Source organism: Passer domesticus, chromosome 11 (genome assembly GCF_036417665.1).
Source record: "Passer domesticus isolate bPasDom1 chromosome 11, bPasDom1.hap1, whole genome shotgun sequence".
NCBI lineage: Eukaryota > Metazoa > Chordata > Aves > Passeriformes > Passeridae > Passer > Passer domesticus.
The window spans coordinates 160,798-185,384 of record NC_087484.1 but is presented as its reverse complement, the minus strand read 5'-3'; the positions used below and the strand labels follow the sequence as shown (position 1 = coordinate 185,384).

Here is a 24,587-nt window from a genome sequence, read left to right as displayed (position 1 = left end):
TTGACACTACAGATGTGAGATTTGCTTGAACGTCACTGCTAGGGGAGAGGCTCAGATGTTAACTGAATAGATTTTTGAAACATCAGCTGGGCTGTTGGTTCTGGCTCATTTACTCTTTTTCAGTACACCTGAAGGCAAAGGTGTGAATGCAGTCTGGATCGCAAGATGAAATGTGTGGGCCTTGTGTCAATATCAGTTATATATTAGCTCATATTAGAAAGCCATCATGTAGCTGGGTGTCTCTTAGAAGCAGTAGCTCATTGATTATGGTTTTAGGTATCATAGCTTGCTGCCTGTTATTTCTTATCCCATCTCCCACAAAGATTTATGTACTCTATTTATTGATAGATATATCAAAGCTGTGTGCTATGCAGCTACCCATCCCTTTGTTGAATGCTGATGAGAAACATTCCTTGTTCCCAAAGGCATCATAAAAATCAAACAGGACAAATGTGAGATGAGGTGCAGGACAGCTGTCACCACAGATGAAATAATAGATGTGAGATGGTTGCACAGTGTGTGTTGAATTAAAGGGTGCTCTCAAGTTCCTGGGCAATGCAGTAGAACAGGTGGAACAGACAGCTGTTTCTGAAAAGGGGTTTTTTTTGTAATTTATCATCTTGTACAACATAATTCTCAGTACCTATATTGAACTGTTTAACATTTCTGCATAGTGCTTTCAAGTAATTCTAGATTCTTCAGATATCTCCTAGTGTAAATACACAGTACATGGCATACATTTTCTGGAAGCACAGGCCACAGAATCATTTTTTCAGCAGTAAAATTTTAGGAAACAGATATGGCCAATATTGAGAAGCGTTGAGACATCCAGCCTGGCAAGCTGGTATGTGAAAATTTGTTTCAGAATTTTTTTGAAGAAGCAAATTAGTTTATGTGAATCCCTCAAATGTCTCCAAACCCTTCTATTTTCTCCTTGATTCCTTCGGGAAGAAGCTTTTGCTTTTAAAGTTTTAAAAGGTCTTTCCAAAAGGTACTTCTGCCTTTGAGCTAACTCTCTATTGTCTTTCCTCTCTCTTTCATAGTACTGTGCCAAATACAGCTAAATTGAACTTATACAAAAAGATTAATAAACAGCATTTGTGCTCATGTATAGATTGCAAGCTTTGAGGATTTACAAGCTACTTAACTGACCTGAATAAAATTGGAACCCAAATTTGTGTCTTGCCTGAGAATATCCTCTTTTTAAATGGAAGCTGTTTTACAAAAATAAATATAAATGTGAGAGTTGTATTTCACTTATTTTATTCCATGATGAGGGATTTCACGAGGGCTGGAAAGGGAGTCGGGGCTTCATAACACTGGTGGTAGGAGGAGCCCTTCATTCTCATCTTCTTAGCCGGAGCCAGTGCATCTGAGGGCTGCTTTGTGGAGCAGCTGCAGAAGGGATTCTCCCTGGAGAGAGGTTGTCTGCAACATTCCTATTCATTAGACAGTTCCATCTCCCTGGAAGAATAAAAACATGGAGGTAATTTCCTGGCTGCTATTGCTATGACTTTCAAAGGCTTGTATTATTTCCTAATGGCAACAGTGTATGGTTTTGGCAGTATGTTAGAAAACATGACCATGGAGCTGGGGGAAGGCCAGTTTAGTTTTCCTGATTGTCAGCTAGAGGTGTGTATGTAACTCATCAGCACACAAAATAACAAAGGAGAGGCATCAGTTGCTCACCCCACAACATCCACAGCATTTGCAGTCCCCACAGATGGTCCCGAAGAGGCCGTTCACCACCTGGATGCCACAGAGCACTGCCTGGATCCCGCTCATGACCAGCAGCAAGGAGAAGAGGGTCAGGTGCCATGGGACAATATTATCAGGTGATGTACACTTTACCCACAATGTGTGGTCAGCAAGGTAATCCCTACATGAGAACACAACAGTTAGGAAGACCGTGTTAGCTCACAAAGGAGCCTCTCACCACTCAGAGGTTGTCACTGCTGCGACATGGCCGAGCTTCTGTTCACTTCGGTGCATTTCCACTGTCACACCAGTGCTACTTATCTAGAAATTGACTTCAGTTTAGCTTCTAGATAAGTTGAAGCAAGTGATTTGGGAAAAACAAGACATCAGAAGGGAGCAATTAGAGACAAGTATGTGTTTGATACAATTGAACCATTTTTAGTGTTTTGGGAAGAAAAGATCTTAGCCAAGCACGTGCCAAATTGGTTTTATCTGTTCCAGTGTTTTGTCGGGGGCATTTTTCCTGCTTTCACTTGATTACAGCATTTTTTGTGTGTGGGGATGGGTGGGGGACTGTGATCAGGACATATAATCCAGTATCTCAAAGTACAGTTGAGAACAAGGGAGTACATTGTAATCAAAACAACTGAATTATCAAAACAAATAATGAAATTATGCATGTCACCTCTTGCCCACTGAGCTGAAAATAACAGCTTTTCTATTTTAGATGCCTCATCTAAAGTAAAGGTAATAACCTCCATAATTGTTACCTTCACATTTTGATTTAATTGTAAACTTCTTAAGCACTGGCTATATTTCATATGCATATTCTTAGTGCTGACTTGTGTTCTTGTCAAGTGATTTCTGGACTGCAATCAAAACTATGTTTGAAACAGAGCATATTTCCAAAAATTCAGAATGAGACCAAGGGAGTTGGTTTCTGGCCCTCACTGGCCCATGAGCAAATAATCCTCTACCTGTACACTTCTTGTTTTCTTTCTTTTCTTTTTTTTTTTTTCACCCTGAAGTAAAATGTTTTTGTATATTTTGTAAGAAATGCTGCCAGGTCACTCTTGACTGAGTCAGACTGCATTAGAGGTTCTGAGGTAATGAAGAGTTTACTGCAGCCCTTGCCATTCTGTTCTGTTCACATCTGCTCTCCTCAGTAGCACATTGTGCTGTTTGTTGAACTTGTCTTGACTTTAGTCTGAGCAGTGGGATAGGTGGGGTTAAGTGATAAATATACATGACAGTAAACATGTTTGAGTTGCAGAGCATGAGGAAAAAGCAAATGCCATAGCCAAAATAAAATTATACATAGATTATATTTATTAATATTATATATATTATATTATTAGTAGTAATTATTTGAATACCATTAAATTTCAATATAATCATAGAATCACAGAATGGTTTGGGTTGGAAGGGGCCTGAAAGATCATCTCGTTCCAATCCCCCTGCCATGGTCAGGTCATTCCACCGTCCTAGATTGTTCCACACCCTCTCCGACCTGGCCTTGAACACTTCCAGGGATGGGCCATCCACAACTTCTCTGGGCAGCCTGTGCCAGTGCCTCACCCCTCCCACAGGGAAGAATTTTTTTCCTAATAATTGATCTAAACCTACTCTTAGTTTAAAGCCATTATCTTGTCCTGTCATTACATGCTCTTATAAAAAGTCCCTCTCCATCTTTCTTGTAGGCTTCCATCAGGTACTGGACAGCCACAATCCGGTCACCCTGAAGCTTCTTTTCCCCAGGATGAAGAATCCCAGTTCTCACAGCCTTTCTTTACAGAAGAGGTGTTCTATCCCTCTGATCATCTTGGTAGCCTCCTCCATCTGTGTCATTAATGAAAATATGAAATAACACCAGTCCCAGCAGGGATCCCTTAGGAGCACCTCTTGTCACTGGTGTTCAAGGATCCTGAGCCAGTGACCACCACCCTCTGGATGCAACCATCCAAACACTTTCTTCTCCATCTAACAGTTCACCCATCAAATCCATCTCTCTGTAATTTAGAGAGCAGGATGTTGTGGGGGATTGTGTCCAGATAAATGACTTCTTCCATTATCCACTGATGGAGTCACCCCATCACAGAAGGCCCCTGGGTTGATCAGGCAGGGCTTTCCCTTGGTGAACACATTCTAGTTGACACAAATCACTTCCCTGTCCTCTATGTACATCATCAGACCTTCTAGGAGGAACTGCTCCATGGTCTTCCCAGGCACAGAGGTGAGACTGACAGGTCGATGGCTCCCAGGGTCCTCCTTTCAACCCTTTTTAAGGGTGGGTGTATTGTTTCCACTTTTCCAGACACCTGGGGCTCCGCCTAACTGCCAGGACTTTTCAAATATGGAGAGTGGCGTAGCAATTACATCAGCCAATTCCTTCAAGACTCTGAGAGGTGTCTCAATGTGTCATTTCTATTCATCGAAGTGGAATTTATCCCTGTATGTTGCTTATCATCCCAAGAATAACCTAGGAAGATGCTGTGCATTTCTCTTTATTTGCCCTTTTGAAACTTGGTAGTTTTTACTTGCTCTTGAACCTTATGAAGTCTTGCTGTGTGCTGCAAGCACTTCTAAGAGCTTGTATAATTTAGACAAGCAGTATCATTCCCATTTTTACACAATGGATTTGGAATTTGAATCATCTCACAAACTTAAAACATGTATATATATGTATTTTTTTTTTCCGATTGCCTTGTCTTACCCAGCCTGGAAAGGGTAGGTCCATTCTTGTCCACTTTGACATTTAGGGCCCTTGTTTAGGGCTACTGCTGACAAAATAAAGCAGTATCCAGCTCCCAGGACTCCAATGGCAGCAAATATTATAGAAGAAAACATCTGATGAAGAAAAAATAATGTTATGTTTGTTCCCTAAATTCAGCTGTTCCCTGAATTCAGCTGTTAATAGTCAAATAATCAACACCTGAACAGCTGAAGTCTATTAGTTTTCATTGCATAGTAAATGGATAATGCTTTCTTGTACTGGTATTTTAAAGCTTTGGCAGCATTGAACCTGTGTTCCTGAGGCGGAGCAGGCAGGGGCTGGCAGCAGATGGCACTGCTCCCCTCTGGGGCCTCCTGCTCCCCTGCGGCCAGACGTTCTTCTCAGGAGACTGCAAGGAAGACTGAAGTCTTGGACCACTCAAGGCATTAAAAAATCTACAGTATCCTTTACAAGTTAGCTTTGGTATCTTGGTTATATTTGGATCAAATAATTATAGTTTTCCTTCCCAAGTCTCCCTTTAGGTTTCATATTAGTATACTTTATCTCCTCACAGGTAGTTATCAGTGTAAGCTCTAGTAGTACAATTGGAACAGTTGGGAAAGTATGTCTTTATTTTTCTGGTTTTCTGTTACAGAATTTTCCATATATACTAATATGTAAGTAAATTGTGCAAGAACTAATGCTCTGAATTCTGAAATACTTGTAGCCATAACAGTTTGTAGGCTAAGGTGACGTTCTTTATTGGAATAAAGTGATACAGGTGAAGAGAAAAACCCAATACTTTCATGTCATAGAATCATTTGGGTTGGACATGACCTCTAATACCATCAAGTCCAATGTGATTTTTTTGTTCAGACCTCATCACAAAACTCTTGTCTTGAGTCCTGGCATGCATTTTTATGTTGATATATCTATCAGGGCTAAATTAAAAAATTATGCTTTTGTAGTAGACATCATAATAATGGATTTCAGCTAAAATACCAAATTTGGTTCTCAGATATGCTGATGGTGATAAGGCCCATAGGACTCTTGTAGTACAGTGTACTTGGTACTCTTGAGTGTATTAACACTCCCCCGTCAGCTGCACTCTAGCACACTGCCAGCAGAGAAGGCAGGCTGGTTTGCAGGTAGCACCACACACCTGCAGGCTGCCCCCACTCAGCCATGCTGGCCCTGGCCCCTGTGTGTGACCCTGGTCACCCCCTGGCTGGGCAGCACAAACACCACCGTGCTTGGGTGCTTGTGGAGTGGTGTGTGCTCTGCAAAACTCAGCTAGCTTCTCTTCTCTGCTTGCAGAAAATGGATTGTGCAGTGTTGTAAAGACAAACACATGGCTCCGTTTCCCCCTTCTCAAAGTTCAGCCTGTTTTGTTGGTATTGCATGAAGACAGCATCGAAGAGAGACTTTAGGGAAAGCTCTTTGGTCAACCTCATAAGCATGAATCTTTTCCTATTTGTTTTCCTCTCCTTTTTTTTTTTTCTCAGTGGAAAATGTGTTCCTTTATTTAAAAACTGTAATGATCTACTTGATCCAGAGAATTTATTTCAAAAAGACATATTTTCCTACTAGAAATATTTTTTTTTCTGACTTAATTTTTAAACTAAAAAGCTTGAGATATTTACTAGTGTCTGAAAGTATTCTTTGGAAACTTTTCGAGTGTGAAAATAATCTATAAATTCAAAGTGGAGCCTCGCCCACACTGCTTTAAAGTAGGAGGTTGGATTAGGTGATCTCTCGAGGTCTATACCTTCCTGAAAATTTTCCTGTGAATCTGAGATACAGCTCATTTTGTGGGCCTGCAGTGAGTTGGGAATGTAGTGTCTAACTGCCAGGGTGATTTTAAAAGCTGCCAACAAAAAATGGCTAAGGAGAGGACTGTTGTACTCTGCAAAACAAAATGTAGATCTTTCAGCAATAAATTTTAATTGTGATAGTAACTATAAGTATCTTGATATCCTTCTGCTATCCTGATAGCAAAAACCAATGAGGCCATACTGTTGTGGTACCTGTGGTAAAACATCAGAGGCATAATACAATTTTTACAGCCTGCTGTTTCTACTTCCCAGCACTCAAGCAAATGGCAGGTCTCTTTGTCCCACACTCAAGACAGCCTCTATCTAGACTCACAATGACTGTGAGAGGAAAATACATGTATCAGTAACAATTTAGCTTTTACTTTTTTTGCCATGTTTCCTTTCACTTACCGCAAACCTCTTTCCACAGCTCCGATTCCCACAGCATCCACAGCAATCATTATTCTGAAGGCCCAAAAATACCAAGGCAGGGAAGATCATCTACGAATAATAGAAATATAGTTTGAATTGGGATGAATTCAAATTACATCTTCTTTAAAATATAATAATTATATGGGGGGTTCTATTCTTATCATTAGTTTAAGTTACTTATTGCCAAACCTTTGGATGGTTTATAACTTATTTGTTTATCAAAGAGCAATTTGCAGTCCTGAGAAAATTTAACAATGAAAGTCATGGCTGCGGGTGGGGGGAAGGTAGAAATGACTGAATTTAGACACTTACCAATATGCCTGATCCCAAGATCCCTCCAAAGTACCAAACTTCATCTGTAATGTGTGTACTGTCTTCAGCCACTTTTCCTCCAGGGAAAAACAACAAAATGTTAGCAAGGGTGCAAAGCACGGCCAGGGGGATGAGAGTACCTCCCAGGCACTTGGCACAGCCTCCCGTGCACATGCTTCTTTAAATAATTGCAAACACAGTTGAAGATAAAATAAAATCTTTCAGATGTTCTCAGAAGTGATTTATAAAAAGAAGCTTCTCAGTGTACTTTGCAAAATCCAGTTTCTGTTGTGCCGTTAGAGGAGTTGAGCCTGTGGAATGCTCCTGTCAGTGTTCCTGCAGTCAATCGAAAATGCACTGTGCTGGTTTTTTATATGTCCTTGAAACCGTGATGTCAATTTTCGTCCGTAAATGAAGTTACGCTCAGGGCAGCCTCTCATTTTACTATGACAACCCACAAAATCTGTTAATATTTTACTAAGGTGGCTGACACACTTCATAATCTGGGCTCAGGTCATGGGTTGATTCCTGTCTTAGCTCTGGATCATCATTTTTACAACACATGATCTTTCTTCATAGGAGAAAACACTTCTTTTGTATGGACTGACATAAAAATGCATAAAAATCAGCTTATATGAATAACATATTCATTGTCCAAATTTTTACATGTTGTGACACAGTTCTCTAACTGAAATAGTAGAGAAACTAGCTAATACAACGATGAGCCATTTTAGACCAAGACAGATACACATCCACAAACCCGAGAAAGTTCTTGGGTTGTAGCAAGATGAGAAACATTTATTGGTGGTAGGTAGTTGGACTGTGCCTCAGGGCATGCGTTTCTTCTCTTTCTTTGGGATTAAAAGGTTGATTTTATATTTATTTTGTCATTTCGTGCTCTACATGATGGAAGACTGCAGGAAAGACTGAATTAGAAATGCTCTAATATTTAATAGCCCTCTTCACCAAATATTAAGTTATATGATGAAGACAAATCAAAACCTGACAGTATTTTCCATAGATTGTATTTTGAAATTATGGCATATGCCATGTTTTACGATAACTCACACATTTTTTTACTTTCATAGGAGAATATTTCATATCAAATAAACTTAAGCTTATTCAATAAAGGATGGCAAGAAATTATTGTCACTACTGCCAATCATATGCATTTGTTATTATATTAGGAAGACCAGAGGATGATTTTTTTGTGACGACCAGTCCTAGGAATTGCAGTGACTGTAGTGCTGAGCAGAGTCATGATTTCTGAGGAAATGACACTAGTTTACTTTGTAAAAGGTTTTATTCAGGTATTTATTAAGACAATTTTTTGAGTGGCTTGTCAAGTTGGCACGTAACACAACACAAATTAAGTAACAGGTTCTTGGTATGAAGCGCAGATCTAGCAGAACAGCCTGGACAGTGACAGTGGTTGTTCCTGGTGGACTGGAAGATCCCCATTCCATGTTCTTGGCACAGGAGGCTGCAGCTGATGATTTACCAAACAGTTTCTGGAGGTTGTGCTGTTTTTGTTTTTCATGTGTCATCATGATCCCCCTTAAAGTTTTTGCTAGAAGTAGTGTTTTCGCTAGAGCAACAGATGCTGTTTGGTACAGTTGGGAAAGCATGGCCCTTTGCAGCCACACTGCTCAGCCAGAGCAGCTGTCTCTGCCAGGCCCTGGGAGCTGCCAGTGTGTTGCCAGCCGTGTCTGGGTGTTGGCGCGTCTGACCCTGCTGTTCCTCTGCACTGAGTAGACAATGCCCAAGGTCATGAGTCCTTGCTCTTGTGATTTGTGTGGCTGCTTCCATAGTCTAAATGTAGTTTGGATACCTGGAGCTTGATAAGCTTGTGACAAGAACTGACCCTCCCTGAAACTGAGCCAGGAAGGAGTGGGACGTACAAATTTATAGGTAGGATAGGATTTACACTAGCCTAGTAGAAAACAGGTCTGCTCAAGCCTCTGCTGTTTCTAGTAAACTTGTGTGTATGCATTTACATATATACGTATATAATAATTTATAAAATATATATGATGACACATTGGTGTCAAGCAAGAAATACTGAAGGATATTCCTGCATCAAATTGCTCTTAACACAAATTGCTCTTAGCATCTAGCACAATGCAAGCTTGGTGTTGTGCAGTTCCATTGAGGGCTGGAGAGAGGCTGGTAAACTGTGCACCAAGTTTCTTTCTTTTGAGAGAGTGCAAAGGAATATGAGCTGAAAAATGTGTCCCTTCATGGGACCCAAATCTTCATTGCAGTGAAGGATCACATTAGCACAAGCTCTTCTTTGGAGAACTCCAAAAATCCCTCCAGCTCTGACAGCTGTGTAGTAAAGGGGTACATCCAGTGGGGTGTACTGAGGGGGCAGAACCTGCTGCTTTTGCTGGAAAGTCAGCCACTCCTTCCCCGTGAAATGCATGGATGTGCAATGCATGTCAGTGAGAAACTGAGAATGGGGCTATGTATGTACAAAAGTAAAAGCCATCATTGCATCCATATACACAGCTTTGGCATGAGAGAAATTAATTCCCTTTCCTATTCCCAGGCTCCTCTGTCAGACGTGGGGCCTGGCTGTATGTGAGGCACCTGAGAGCAGAGAGGGGAAAATGCCTAAGGAAAAGCTAGGTCTCATGGGTTTTCTCATGACAGGTTTTCCTGTCCCAGTCCCAACTGCTGGACTCTCCCAAGCTCTGAGGACAGACTGTTGATGTACGCAGTATTTCCCTCATATCTTTTTGACCTTTGTCAAAGCTCAGATAAGAGCTTATGGCAAATGTAGCTTGGACTGGGTGGTGTCCTCAGTAACACACAGACATCACATCACCATGAATACAGAAAAGCCAAGTATGCTGATGATGAGTGTCTAGGAGAAGTGGGCTGGAAGGCACATTAGAATTACTGTATTCAGCTGCACTGTAACTCAACTTTATATTGTGCTGTTCTGCAGTCATGTTCTGTATTACATGTCCCCACTGCCCGTTTGCCAATTTTCCCACAAATGCCCTTTTCAACATGGAGTGTGGTCTGTAAGGGTTTTAATAGAATTCCATTCCTTCATTCTCCTGAAGACGTACTCTGAACAGTCCAGAAGTAACTGTCAACCAGTAGCAAATGGGCATGAGGGCTCTAAGCAGTCTCTGATGCTTCTCTAATTTATATTACTTTAAAATAAGCAAAAATTACATAACTATAAGTACATAATCTCTCTCTTTTTCTACTGTTACATTTCTTGAATCTTGTGATATTTATATTTGTTCATTTGTATGAAAAGTATATTGTTATATATTAATGAAATTGCCTTTTTTATAATCCACAATGTCTGTAAGAGAAAACAAAGGAACTTCAGAATTGCGGTGGACCATCTAAGCACCACTGAAGTACTTTTAATAATGAGGACAAAAATTCCACCTAAGGTATTCTAAGGTATTTTCAAAAATGAAGAGAACAAAGGAATCGTTTCCTTTGGGGTTACCTGTTACTTATTTCTCTGCGGGGCTGTGTGGTCTTTATTGTCGTGTTACAAGTTTTTGCCGCGTCACACAAATTATTATTTACAGTGGTTATACAGCATTTGCAATTATGTATTCTTCTTGTCACTATGCATGCTGAAGTGCAGAACTGTCGATTAGGTACCATCATCCTCTTGCTGTAATTTAGTTTTTCTTCTTCCTCTTGACTTTACAAAAGCAAGCAAACAAGCAGGAGTTACCTAGGAAACTATGCCAGTTGCTTCAAATTTTAGAAACAGATGAATCTGCCTCCTATTTTTACCATATACATTTATTCTTTCCCTGCTTTGCAGGGAAGCGTCACAGGATGCTATCACTGGGCTTGGTTTCCTGTAACTTCTTTCTCAAAGTGACCATTTGTTACTTACATGTCTTCAGAACCCAGTGTTCATCCTGGTTCAGTGTGTTTCTGAAGAGTGCAGCAATATACAGTGTGTCTCCATGTGTATTATCCTCACAAAAGCACAGTGTTTTTCATGCTTTGGTCTGCTTTTGGTTTCATTTTCTAGCAGTCAGCATATCTGATTTTTCACAAGAAAATTTTACTTGTGAGTAATTTGTACAAGGACTCTAAATCTTTGAAAATATGATAAATTGAAATTAGTGTTGCTTGATGAAATCTTGACTACAGCTTGAAATACATAGTTCCCATCATGTTCAAGGAGAGCAGATTTTAATTCTTGTGTTGTTGGTTTTGACAGGCTTTTTATGTCTGTATTTTGAAATGATCCTATCTCTGTGTCTTTTGCAACAACAAACATCTTCAAGTTTTCACGTCACATCCTGGACCTGGAATTTCTTTCTTTGCTTTTGTAAGCACTCAGATTCTTATAGTGTGTGACAGGCCATTCAGCTGGCTTTTTTCTCTCCCACTCTTCTTTCACAGACTCTTACAGACAGCCCAGGGTTTTACCAGCCTTTCTGGTGCAAATATCTGATAGAATGCCAGGAGTGCTGCTGTGGCTACTGTGGCTGTGGTTGCTGCCTTCCCTGTTTCCAAACCATTAGTGCTGGTGCAGGTGGAGACTGCTTCTGTCTTTACTGGGGTGCAAACATCAAGTGTACACATAGCCTTAAGGGGAGGTAGGTGCCAGAGATAAAGCCTGTGCTTTCTTACCCCTTTTTAGATACCAGTGTAATTGAAATGAAAATCCTTTTGTGAATTCATTAACTCACCATAGCGAGGAACCTTATGTGGCCCCAAATGCAAAACAGGAATAATGCTGCAAACTTTCATGGAGTTGCTTTGGTTTCACCCTGGAAGAGAATACTTACCTCTCATCTTTCTTTCTAGTCTTGGAGGAGATGGGAGTAGATGAGATCCAGCTCTTTCTTTCTACAGCTTGTGTTGTTGATGAACAGCTTTCCCCATGTGCTGGTTCCTGTGGTAATGAGGAGATGCAAGCTCCAATCCATCAAACCCAGTCTCTCTGTCCAGTTTCATCCCTGCTACTTTGTTTCATATTCTCCACTTGTGTTGTCCAGCTGAATTGTTCATGTGCTCCATGAAAATGACATGATTGTGGCTAATTGGCTCTTTGCTCTCTTGCTTCTCCAGAATTCTGTAAGGCATATGTCTGCCTTAAGGCTTGTGAGGGAGGCAGAATGAAGAACTAAAGGAAGGAAGATTATCTTTTCCGAGGAAGTAGAACTGTTTCCATTTTGGGTCAAATCTGAAAGACTGTTACAGTTTTGAGTGTGTTCGAATTTAAGGATGGCTGTGGGTCATTCCAAGCTGTATGTGTCATGTACTTAGATACAATTCTATACAGATTTTGATTGACAGTAAGAATGTTATATACACCATCCCCTTTAATCCATCTGATGAGAGACTGGGATGCATAATGCCTCATATTTATCTTACTCATAACTATAAGCATGCCTCCAGCTGGCTAGTCCACCTCCTGTGCTGATTTCACCCGGACATTTGTTAAGAGTGGGGTCATAGTCCAGGTTTACAACTTATTTCCTCTTCAGTTGTTTTCTTTGTTATCCTCATGCTGTAATTGTGTTACAGAAAGATTTTCAAGACTAAATAGTATATTTTTCTATGCTGCTCTCCTCTGATAGCAAGAATCAAGAAATTCTAAAGGAAGCAGCTGGTTGGGCTTTTATTTGTGGAATGCCTACAAGTGACAGCTGTGTTGTTTTTTTTTTCTTCATTTTTCCAAAATAAATAAAACATTTAGTTTTTAGTTAGTACATTAAGAACATAGTTGCGTGCCTTGGGTGTATCCATGGCTCTCTCAAAGTTCTGTGGGAAGCCTTGCTGTAGAAGAAATGAGGAGTTGTCTTACCCAAATCCTTCTTTACCCACAATTTAAATGCTATTAATTTACCCGAAATGCTCAACTTGCTGGTGGCTTGACCTTGGAGTTCTGGTATTGCTATTGTCAGCAATAGACTCCACAGGCTCATGAAGGGCAATGTGAGACTTCATGTTTGTGGCCTTGCCTGCAGTGGATTTATTCCCTAGTCACTGCAGTAGTGGAGATCTGAGGCTGAGCATCTGCTTTTGCACCATTGTAGTAATTAATTGATTTCCCAGTTAACAAATTTTAAAACTGAGACAGACCATGCAACATTAAGTCTAATTTCCAGCAAATTTTTTGGAAGTTTGTGTTCTTTTTATGAACGGGTTGAAAATGTTTGAAAACTTGGGGGTTTTGTGAATTGTATGTTGTCTACTGACAGCCCCAAAGACAACTCTCCAAAGAAAAGCCCACAGAGCAAAGACATGTCATGCTATTCCTGTTATCAGACCATTAGTGCTTTTTTTTAGCTTGTATTTCTTAGAGTTTCAGAGGGAAGATGGGACAACCCCTACACCTTCTCCCAGCATCTTTGCCCCTTCAGTTCTTTCTGTGCTGTTGCAGCTTTGAGAAGCTTGTCCTGACCCTGTGTCTGGAGAATTCACACGAGTGGGGGTGCATGTTCCATGCTGCTCCCTCATCCTCCACTACATCCCTTTGCAATCATGAAATCTACATTAGGTACAGCAACAAAGTGATTGCTCTGTAAATAGATATCCAGATGGTCTAAGGCAACTGTTTTATATTAGACACCGCTTGTGCCTAGCGATTATGGATTAGTTGCTATTAAATTTGCTAGGCTAGGAATAGAATTATACTGCTGGTTACAGTATCCACATTAAGCTTCAAACCTTTCCATTGCATGAACCTTAGCAATGGAAATCTTGCCGCTGGGCATGCCCTGTCCCTTCTTACAGTATAATTCTTGTCATTGTCATTATGCAGTATCTTTTTTGGGTTCTGTTGTTGTTAGTAAACAGAAGAACATTCTAGCTCTCCCTTCGTTTGATTACACCTTCCTATTTTTTTTGCAGACCAAGTTTGTCCCAGCTTGAAACCAAATTAGCTGTTACTCTCTCATGAAAGCCCATATGGTTTTTAGGTGTAGTATGTCATATACAGAGTTGGAATGTGTTAACTACTTCACAGATGCGTCTTTTATTTTACTCTGTAGTTTAAAGTTTCTTTTATTTTCTGAGACTTACATGGACCATTTCATTTTGTCAACATAGTGACAACAGGCACGATATGTGTTTCCAAAAGAATTTGACAGTCTTGATTTCAAAAGTGAAAACAAACTTTAAACCTGTATTTTAAGTCAGATCTTTTTGTTTCAAAATAAGTAAAAACCTTTATTGTCAGGAACAAGTTATATTCAGTGACCTTCACTTGGGTTCTCAAAGTTGACACAAATAATGAATTCCTTTTCACCACTTCAGTTTAAACTCTACCACGAACTATAAAAAAGTGGTGCAAGACTGTCTACTGATGCCTTTCTCCCTTAAGCAGGAAATCTACAGAAGAGAACAAAAGGTTTTCTTGTTGCGTCACTGAAATAATACCAGCTACATTTATTGAGAGGAAAAATTGCTGTACCGTAATAGGTTAATTAATGGGGGTCTTTCAGCAGCTTTTGTTAAATTGGTTTTATTTCCATGGCAACTCTTTCTGCTTCATGGACACCTTTATGTCAGTAAGGCTGAACAGAGAGGAAGACAGGCCTTTCTCTGCAGTTGTAAGTGGGCAACTACAATAAATTTCCGTGTCATGAACAGATTGTTGTGTAGGAAATGTACTGTTACAGATTGCTGAGAACCAAATGTCAGCAAAAAATAAACAGGCAATTGAGAATGAGCCTGTTGATAATGCAGGTTCATCCAGGCTAAAGGCTCATACAGGATCTGAGCTGCAGGAAACATAATGCAATGATCTCTCTCTTTCTCTCTCTCTGTTTTTTTCGCTTGAATTTTTTGTGTGTTTAGGAATGTGATAGAGCCAGGTAACTATTAGTCTATTATGAAAACTAACCTCTTGCTTCTGTTTCAGTTTGATGCTTCTGCATCAAATTTGATGTTGGCTGCCAAGTAGTTGGAAAACCCACAAAGACATTTACCAGAATGCAGTTTATTTTTGAAACTTATCGTGTAGGGACTAGTGGTTTATTTTGTTTTCTAAAGGCATGGAAGTAATCCAGTTTGAATGCAAAACACTAGGTTTTGTGAAATTGTTAGAACTGCAAACTCAGGGTTGGTTAAGAGAGTTTTTTTCTTTTCACTTTTTTTCAAACAGCAAAATAAAATTTGGATCTTTTTCACATATATGTTTTCCCACAAAACTATAATGTAGCATGTTTTAGGACAATTTATGTGCTTAGTCTTAATTTATTAAACTTTTTTTTTTTCGTAAATGGTTAAAACGGTGGTCAGAGTTGACTCACCTTGAGTAGATTAGTTATCACTTGTGTTAATATTTAATGGTACGGTACCAGGCTGTACCCTGTTCCTTTCAGAACACTCCCATATTGTTTTGACAGATAATGGATCTCCTGCATTTTTACCAGGGATCTGGGATGAAGTATGCTGTATGATCTCAAAGGTCCAGTGTTTCTGCTGTGTTTATCTTTATGTAGGGGCTGCCATAGATCCTAACAGTGCAAATATTCAGATTCCAAGAGCCTAATCCTGGTCTTACATGCTTAGCAAGAAATTAGAATTTTTATTTTTTTTTGGGATCGTTCTAGTTAGTTATCTGTGTTTCATTGTGAAAAATATGCTGAGCGTTTGAAGCTGGCCTGAGTTCAAAGGACTGTGGCAGAACTTAGAGTTCACATTTTCTGTTTTCTTGTCTGTCCCTTAAGCTGTCTTTTCTACCATCTCCTCCTGTCACCAAGGCCAGAGATCAATTGCACCCCTGAGATGTGCTGCCTTCTGCTGCTACTTCCCCGTGGCCATGGCTCTGCCTCCTCAGCTGTCTCCTGGTCATCCCCCATGTCCCCATGCACAGCACCATCACCTCTGCAAGGGGGACACTGATTCAAAGAATACTGCAGCAGGTGTCTCTGTTCTACAGAAACAGGGATCTAAAAAGATACCACGACAATACACAGACTCATCCTCTCTGACACTTTGTTAAGACTCTCCAATTTCTTCCCCTGCTCCCTTTGTTGTGCCTTTGGTACTTCACCAAGAGGACAGAAAACACATTTTTGGCAGCGAGGAGTGCCTTGGCTGCTCCAGACTGCAGGGCTCCTGTCCGTGGCCCAGGCAGCAGAGCTGGACCTCCTTGTGGCTGGGGGCACAGCAGTGCCCGCCTGAGCTTCCACCAGCACCCAGAGGTGCTGGCATGGTGCCACTGCCCTTTGCAGATGGGCTGAAGTGGTTTGAAAATTTGTAATTTGTCATTTCCACCACTGGGCTAGTTTTCATCCTCATTAGTTCTCTGATCCAGTCCAAGTAAGACGACAGGAATGCTAGGACCAATATCAGGAAATGAGTGTGAACAGGATCTCAGAAGAATACATGGAGTTTACTGTTGGGGGCTGCACTGGTGGCCTGGGTTGCATCCAGCTGTTATTGACAAGAGAAGTCCCTGGTTAGATTAAGTGCAAATAGTTTTAAACTCTTTTTGAGGTATCTCTCTGTTTCAGTTTTTCCTCTTGGACTTCTAGTGTTCTGGAGTGACTTTAGGACTCCAGAATGAATTTACATATGTGGTACTAAGGGTCTGTTTTAATAACATTTCTTTTCAAGTTCAATGTGTAGGATACTTCTATATGTTTGTCAGCTTCTTGGTAGCCAATTGTCACACCATTTAGAGGGGCTGGGAGTAACACTACCTTTCTAGAATGGGGACTAAAATTATTTTTTAGCTGGTGAATATGTTTCAAAATCTTAATATACCTTTACAGCCTAGTTGTAGCAAAATAGGTTCTTTTAGATCATCACCACTATGTGTCATAGTGCCTACTCCAGGTTGTACTTAAGTGGCCTGTCAGGATTAGCCTTGGCTCCTCTGATGGTTGTTGCTGTACCATCTTGTGCAAGAGCTTCAGCTCTTGTCACACCCTAGCCTTTTTTGAGCAAAGCTATTGTATACTCTTGAAATATACATATCAATACTAGCTCAAAAGTATCTGACTTGCTACATGAGTTGTCATCTTAATACAATGAGGTCTTTATTCCCAGCTTCGTCTTTGTATTTTGCTGTTTTTACTGACTTAATAGTCTCTTTAATTACAATGTAGAGCTCATCCTGTGAATTTGACAACAGCTTTGAAAGTGCTAAGCCCTTTTATATGTTCTTTTTCATGGGATAAAATTGCCATTTCTCTAGCATTGAAGAGCAGAAGAAGCTCTAGCTGAATAGCTGTTTCAGAGCCATGTTTACACTCATAGGTAGAACCAGTTTCTTGCAGACATAGCAGATATGCACTTCGATTTGGTCAAAACTCCTGGCTTAGTTTTTGTCTGTTTTTAAATGAAAGTCACTGAGGGACATAGGCTGTTCTATTTCTGATTTGTATTTAGGCAACAGAGTAAGTGACCTGAATTTGAAGATGTTGAAAATCACAATACACTAATTGAAATCCCCTTGGGATTTGGTGTGTAAACAGCAACCAATTTCCAGCATGAACAACAATTCAGCAGGAATATGCAAGTTATATGTCTTTCCAGGAAACACACGTAGCCCTCATGCAGAGATCTTCCTCTGCAGTTAGTGGTGGTAGTAATTTGGTGCTTAGCCTGGCTCTGTGTTCCTTCACTGTTTCTGTGTGGTTTCTGTGCTGTGCTGCTCACACAAGAACATTCTGTTTCCTCTCTGAAAACAATGCCCTTTTTGCCTGATGCTCTCTGGGACAAGCTCAGGTGCTGATTTTCTGTCTGAAGCTTTGACTTGACAGACAGCAGACATATCTGCCCTGCCTTCTCCCTTGTGGAGCCTGTGGAAATTGCCAAGGAATTCCCATGCCTGTTCAGCCGTGTTATGCTGGAAGCAGTCACTAAGAATGCACTGTGTTTTTTAGATTTAAATGGTGAGAAATCTGCCACTGAACTTGATGGTGTGTACTGGTGGGTATTTTCCCCCTGTTCCACTTGAAAACAGGAAATCTTCTGAATAATGCTGGTAGACAGTAGAAGTGATACTTCCTTAGTGAAGGAAGGTCATATCTGTAATGATGCATTTAGGTCATAACTGTAATGATGTGGAAACAGGTGTTTTCAGAACTTCTGTTAGTCTTTAAAAAGTAACAAATATGGGAGTTTTAAGACAAAGGCTTTTTAAAAAGTGATCTCTGTTTTCTTTACTGTCGCAATCATTATCCCTAATAACAGGCATTTCTGCTAAATGCATAGCGGGTGTTACAAGGTAGTAAGACTATTATTAGGAAAAAAACACCAAAAAAAGACCAATATGTTTAGTTCTACATCATATTCTAGGGCATTTGATACAGAGAGTTGTTCCTAATTATTTTTCAGTTGGAATACTTCTACCCAAAAGGTGTAGATTGAATGTCTAGGTATGCCTTATAAGTACTAAGAAAAGCAGAATTGCATTTTAAAATTTTTATTAGATATTTATTTCTTATTAGATATTTCAGTTTTGCATACTTATTCTTCATACTATTCCTCATACTTCTGAAAACTTGAGCATTTCTGTTTTATAGTGAGGCTATGTAATGATAGTTGGGTTGCAAAATGTGTAGGAAAAGGGAAGGCTTTTATTACAAGTTATGAGCTGCATTTTCTCAGTAGGTAGGTCAGCATACTCTGCACACCTGCCTCTTAGATGCAGTACCCTGTACACCAAGGGCGAACATTCCCTCTAATCCGGGGCTCATAGGAAAAAGTTCTTAGTCATTCATTCAGTGGCACACATTGCCTATTAAGAGGTATTTTTAGAAAGAAGCAGAAGTCCACAACATGGCTCACAGAGACTATTTTGAAATACCTGGCTACATCCACACCCATGCTTGTAGCCTTTACTTGAGGAAACTTTTTAATTCCATCCATGATAGTTGTGTCCCAGTTGAGCAACAGAGGACAGACTCTTAAACATAATGGGCTACCTGTTGGGCAAGTGAATCAACTATTTTCAAAGAGGGAACATTTGTGTGCTGAGCAGTACTAAAACCAAAACATCCAGGCATATAGCATCTTTGAAAGCAGACACAAAACTTCACAAGATTTTTGTAGACTTAGCAAGATAATTTGGGTTAGCTTGAGGTCAGGATGATGTATGCTGGAAGAGGAATGGAAGTGCTTGATCTGTCGTGACATGGTTTGTAGTGACACCTGCAAAGACACCTCAGAACTGACACTAATGTCCAGCAGGTATGGGGATAACTGTATCAGAGCCTTGCACAGGGATAGGGAATTCCTTCCATTGGGATGGATTTAGCTGGCTACTTGAGTTTGTTTTGGCTAGGAGGAGTGAATCATGCCTTGATCCTGTCACAGAAAAGAGGTAGATTTTGGAGGTTGGGGCAAATCAGTGTGCGCAGAGGCACATTTTAAAAGTGGAATCAACATCACTACTTTTAGTGTACAGATGTAGGAAAAGTTGGGACGCCCAATTCTTGACAATAGATCATTATAACACCTTCTCAACGTGAGGAAAGTCACAGGCCTTCCTCAGCCTGAGGGCTTACTAGACCACATCTTTTTGTCAAACGCCTTGTCAGTAGGCAGGTCATGCTGGCTGTGCTGTCTTCTTGTGTGCCATCTCAAGAAGCAAAAGGTTTTGAGAGGCTCCCAGTACAGCTGAGCAGCAGCAGCCCAGGGAGCTGTGTCCCGGAGCTCAGGACTAGAGGAACAGTTTTCCCACAAAGTAAAAGTTCAGGTGTGGGTATATTTGGCAGGATTTACGGGGCACCTTGCTTCCACTGATGTCCTCATATGAGCAAGCAGATTGGCACTCCAGGCTTTTTATTTTGTTTACACATCCTGTGCTGAAGGTAACAAAAGGGCTTTTCATAACTTTACATATTTCTTATAAACTGTTTTGACTGTTACATATAAGCAAATTTCAAGTGCATTATGAAAATCACCCTTCTGTAACTCATTTGCAAGTGAAATCTATTCTGTGTGAATGAACAAGATTTCACCTCATGTGGCAATAATGACAGTATTAGAACTTTCTTACATTTGCCCTTGGATTGGGCAAATTTGGTTGCTATTGCAGAACACTGTGCTAATTCATAATACTTATATCTTATTCTAAAAGATTGATTTAGAGAAGTGGGGAAAGACTACCTTGCTTTTGGGAGCTTGTATTATGAAGAAATACATTCACTCTGCTGGTTTTAATATAAATTTCTAATAACACTTTTTTTTTGTCGTTTTGTTTAAGGTAGAAAGAAAAAGGGTTTTTTTCCTCCCTGCAGCATGTGAATGTTTGGGAAATGCCTCCAAATAGAGAAAGAATCATAACTTTGACTCTAAACATTTTGAAGAGTTTCAATGTTAAAGGTATGGCTTTTATATCCAATAAATAATTTCAGAGGCATGTATTTGTTTTTCAAGTCTGATCAACTCTAAAAGTATGATTCAGACACAGAGGAATGAATCCATAAAAATTTTCAGCCACTTGCAGTTCAAAAGGCATATTTCTTGACACAGGTAAAAGGCAAGTCTCCAGATCAGGTAAACTGTACAATGAATAGTTCTCTACTTCTAATCACGGTGTGATTTTATTGAAGAGACATTCTCAGTATGAGACCATTTTGAATTCTGTGTTGAAAATATTATGTTTTGCAAGCTACAAAATAAATTTTGAAAAAAATTTCCGTTATGATTTAACCAATTTTTATAAAGAACTTTATACCTTTTCAGAATTTCTCATTGCTAACTACTGCACAATGCTGTGAGCAATATGATGAAATTAGTACCTTGAGCTATGTGAATAATGCCTGGATACACAGTGGTTTTTACTGCTCTTCATATGGCAGTGCAGTAACGTGGGCCATGTCACAAAGTGTAACGTGTAAATGTGTAAATCTATTGCAATTGTAGCTTTGCTGCTGCTGTTTGCAGGTGCTGAGGCTGTGGGACTCGTCTGTCAGCACAGACTGAGTGAAGTGAAGCTAAGGTACCTAGAAAAACAGCCCGCCCAGATCTGATGCTAAGGGGTGCTCTCAGCTGGTTAACTTTTAGAGATATTTTCTGTTCCCTTGCATACTCTGTACTATGAGGAGGAAATCTGTCATTGGGGACTTTAACCATATTTGCACATGTGATGGTTATCAGACTTCCCTCACAAGTATTTGAAGTATGTTGCCATTAAATAATTTGGCTAAAAAAGTTGTCCATTTTTATAACATTAGTCCTGGGATTTTTATAACATTAGTCCATGTGCTACTTAAAAAAAAATAAGTAGTTAGAAAAAAGAAAATAACTATTGTTAAAGTAGTAAAGCAGTAAAGACCTATTAGAAACAAGTACTCTGTGGATTGTAAATCAGCTAAAAAGTAAAGAAAAGGAAGAGATGCAGTGATATCTTTAATTTTAAGCAAAAGTTGGAAAGTGTTCAATTAAAAAAATTACTGTGTAATGACTTCATATTTTCCTCTTGCTGAACAGTAACATAAAAAATTTTGCCTAGACAGTCAGAGAATAGTGAAAATGAAAAAGAACTGTTTTCAACCTTAGATCTCAGTCATCATGATCAGAGAAGCCAATGAATGCTACGGCACAGCTTGGAGCTATTAAGTCTCTGTATCTTTAGGTGTTGGTACCTCCTGGCAGCTGTTTTGTTCAGAGCTGATCTCTGTCACATGGGGCAGCACGTGCAGTACCAGCAGCATCCCAGCCAACCTTTCTTCCTTGGTTGAAGGGGAGAAGAGGGAGACTGTCTTCAAACACAGAGGACTGCAGCTCTCCCAAGAGCTCCTCTGCTTTCTGTGGCAGATGTGCAGGCCCAGAGTTTCTGTTCCCAGCTGAGAGCCCAGCATGGCAGGAACTCTACCAGAGTGTGTGGAGCAGAGCATGGAAGAAGGACTTAGTGGTGCTCTCCAAACACCCACCATGCCATTCTGCTTCCCAACGAGCTGGCTGTCAGCAGTCATCTTTCTATTTAAGGGTTTTGTTTCATTAGTGTGTTTGAAGGGCAGAAATGTAATATTGGAGCTGATGGGGTTTGCAGTCAGGTTAAATTCAATAAAGTCCATGCTTAGTAAGATCTTGTAGCTAAAAATCATCTTAATGCTTTGCATAATCACAGCTTTATAAAAGGAACCAAAGAAAATCCATGAGCACTGTGATTACTTATGCAGAGGTAGAAATTACCATGTGTGTAAGTAATAGGCGGTGTTAGTCTGGGTTTGTGTACTTTAGATAGATGTGTTTATTCTAATTTATTGTCAGGATTGTATTTGAACCGAACCAATTATTAGTTATAAAGTTGAAATGTCTTATGGATACGGGCATTATATAACTATTGGAGGACTTTGGCTCCTTACAACTATTAGAGGACCTTGGCTCCATGTAGTATTTTGTCTTTCATATGACAACACCTATCATTTCCAAGTATCTATCTAAACCTTGGTGTGTCTCGATTGTTTCAGATTATCATAGAGGTATGGAATCAGTTTATTAAAGCCCTCTGGGACCATTGAGTCCAATGATTCCCCCAACACTGCCAAGGCCACCCTAACTGTTGTACCCAAGTGCCACATGTACACAGCTATTTAATCCCTCTGGGGATGGGGACTCCACCATTGGGCTGGTCAAACCTTTTGGCTAAGAAATTTTTCCAAATATCTCATCTAAACCTCCCTTGGCACAACATGAGGCCGCCACCTTATGGCTTATACTACCAGTCTGGAATTGCTCTCCTTAAAGTTCTCCATTGCAGTACTCGTGTGAGACATCTAGCCTAATACAGTCCTTTGCTTTAAGAAAGTGGGTATGGATTAGGATCCTATTTTTGTCATTTGCCTTTATGAATATATCCTTTGGTTCCAGTAGGACAGTTTACAATACAGGGGAGAGTTTTGTCTTATAGGTATGTAGTAGTTAATTTTTAACTGAGACAGAACTTTTATGTGTGCTAAGTTTTCTGTGTTCCAAGCAGTAAGAAATCTAGCTCTGAAAATGCATTGCCATTAGAATTGAGATTAACTACTTTACTGTGGTGGATCCTCAAGCTAATGCCTTGAGGCCTGCTCTCTAGTCAAATGCAATGGCATGGGCTTTAGAACAGGACTGGTTCCAGACAACTAAGAACTTAGACCACAAGTGAGAAAGTACTTACCAATAAAACATGTTCTAGTGCTGGAAAAGACTGTTTGAGAAGATGTTAAGAGAGTCCAAACTATACTGCTCTTACACGACAGGACAGTTAATTTTCAGATCTTTAAAAATATGTATTTTCTATTGATGTTAAGCTCTGCCTGACTAAAGGAACTCATTTTTGTTTCACACAAAGCCTTCTTAATGCAAGAGGAGAACAGGAATGGAGTCCCAGCCTCTTCTGCCTGTTTTCTCATTCTGCAGAGCAGATGAGAAATTCCAGGAGAGGACAGACTGTCAGATATGTGTTGGCCAAGACTAGGAGGTGAGGGTGTTGCACACCTTCACTAGCCTCATCTGCTCAGCCTTTTGTCTACAGTTCACAGTCTAAGTTCCACCTTGTGCCATAGTTACATGCAGAACTATGTAAATGCAATGTTGGTGGAGTTATTCTTGCAGTGCTGTGGCCAGAGGTGAGCCTTTTTTCTTTAAAGCAAGGAAAGATAGAACTATCTCTCATGACTTCTAAGGTACTGGGACTCCTTATCATTAAGATAAAATGACTCCCTTAGCAGTGCAAAGTTATATAGCCCTGACAACTGTGTGCCCTCTAACCAATGGTGATTACTTTTCTTTTTCCTCTTTGTGAGTATAATTTACAATGTTAAGGATGATCTTTGAGATCTTTGCAAGATGAGCTTGTAAATTTTAGGTCTTCATTTTATTTTAATAGAAAAGTAGAAATGTCTTATGTTTTTCAGATTACTGTTTTATAATCTTAAATAATTAAAAACAAAATCCAGATTCTATCTTGGCAACATTCATTCATGATCCTAGTGTTATCAGAATTGAGTTAATAGCAATAAAATTTAATAGAACCTTGTTGTTGACATTACTTAGGAATGTACTGTTCAGACACTTGTCATGGTGTAACCCAGCCAGCACAGAGCTGCTTGCTGACTCTGCCCTTGATGGGATGGGGGTTTATAGTGAGAAAACTGATGGGTTGAGATAAAAAGAGTTTAATAATTAAAATAATTATAATAAATTGTAATGAAAATGGACAGTAAACTAATTTCTGTTGGGATAATATTTTTATTTATTGCACATTAATCATAGGCTGGATTAATCAGCAACCTATTTTAAAAGTCTGCATTTGAAGAATGCTGTAATGGCTTTGTAATTTTAATGATTTCACGGGACACATCTTAATTTTCCTTGAGCCCTTTGTATGTCTCTAAGTAGTGCTCCTTTAGTAACCCTATGTCTTCATCTTAGAGCAGAGTGTTATTTATCAAAATCCTGGGAGTCAATGGAGTATAACACATAAAAGCCCAGGACGTTTTGCCAGACAGGTAAATACTATTGTTGACATGGTTGCAGTTTCCTCTGCCTGACAGTGCCTGCCTTTTTGGAGGGAAATTCTATCTGATTGAGTGCAGACGCTGGGGAAGGACTGTGGTATTTTGATTTTTTGAGTTTTTTTTTTCCCCTCACCTTTAGAGGAAACTTCTGGTTTGTTTTATTTCCTTTGTCTTTGTGCTTATGGAGAGCAGAGAGCA

At 39.8% G+C, this 24,587-nt stretch overlaps 1 protein-coding gene and 1 long non-coding RNA gene across 2 annotated transcripts; one reads left to right on the top strand and one right to left on the bottom strand.

Moving 5' to 3' along the window:
* Positions 1-1,246: 1,246 nt before the first annotated feature.
* On the bottom strand, positions 1,247-7,355 carry TM4SF4 (transmembrane 4 L six family member 4). The gene is made up of 5 exons (XM_064384964.1): positions 6,970-7,355; positions 6,637-6,726; positions 4,412-4,545; positions 1,690-1,879; positions 1,247-1,464 (listed from the first exon to the last, which is right to left on the bottom strand). Exons 1-5 carry the CDS (start codon positions 7,141-7,143, stop codon positions 1,447-1,449), a joined length of 606 nt encoding a protein of 201 aa, XP_064241034.1. The 5' UTR covers positions 7,144-7,355; the 3' UTR covers positions 1,247-1,446.
* On the top strand, positions 4,594-23,846 carry LOC135278459 (uncharacterized). Its single transcript, XR_010345976.1, has 4 exons — positions 4,594-4,871; positions 17,704-17,828; positions 20,151-20,265; positions 21,521-23,846. It is a non-coding gene; the product is annotated as an uncharacterized LOC135278459 (long non-coding RNA).
* Positions 23,847-24,587: the final 741 nt, after the last annotated feature.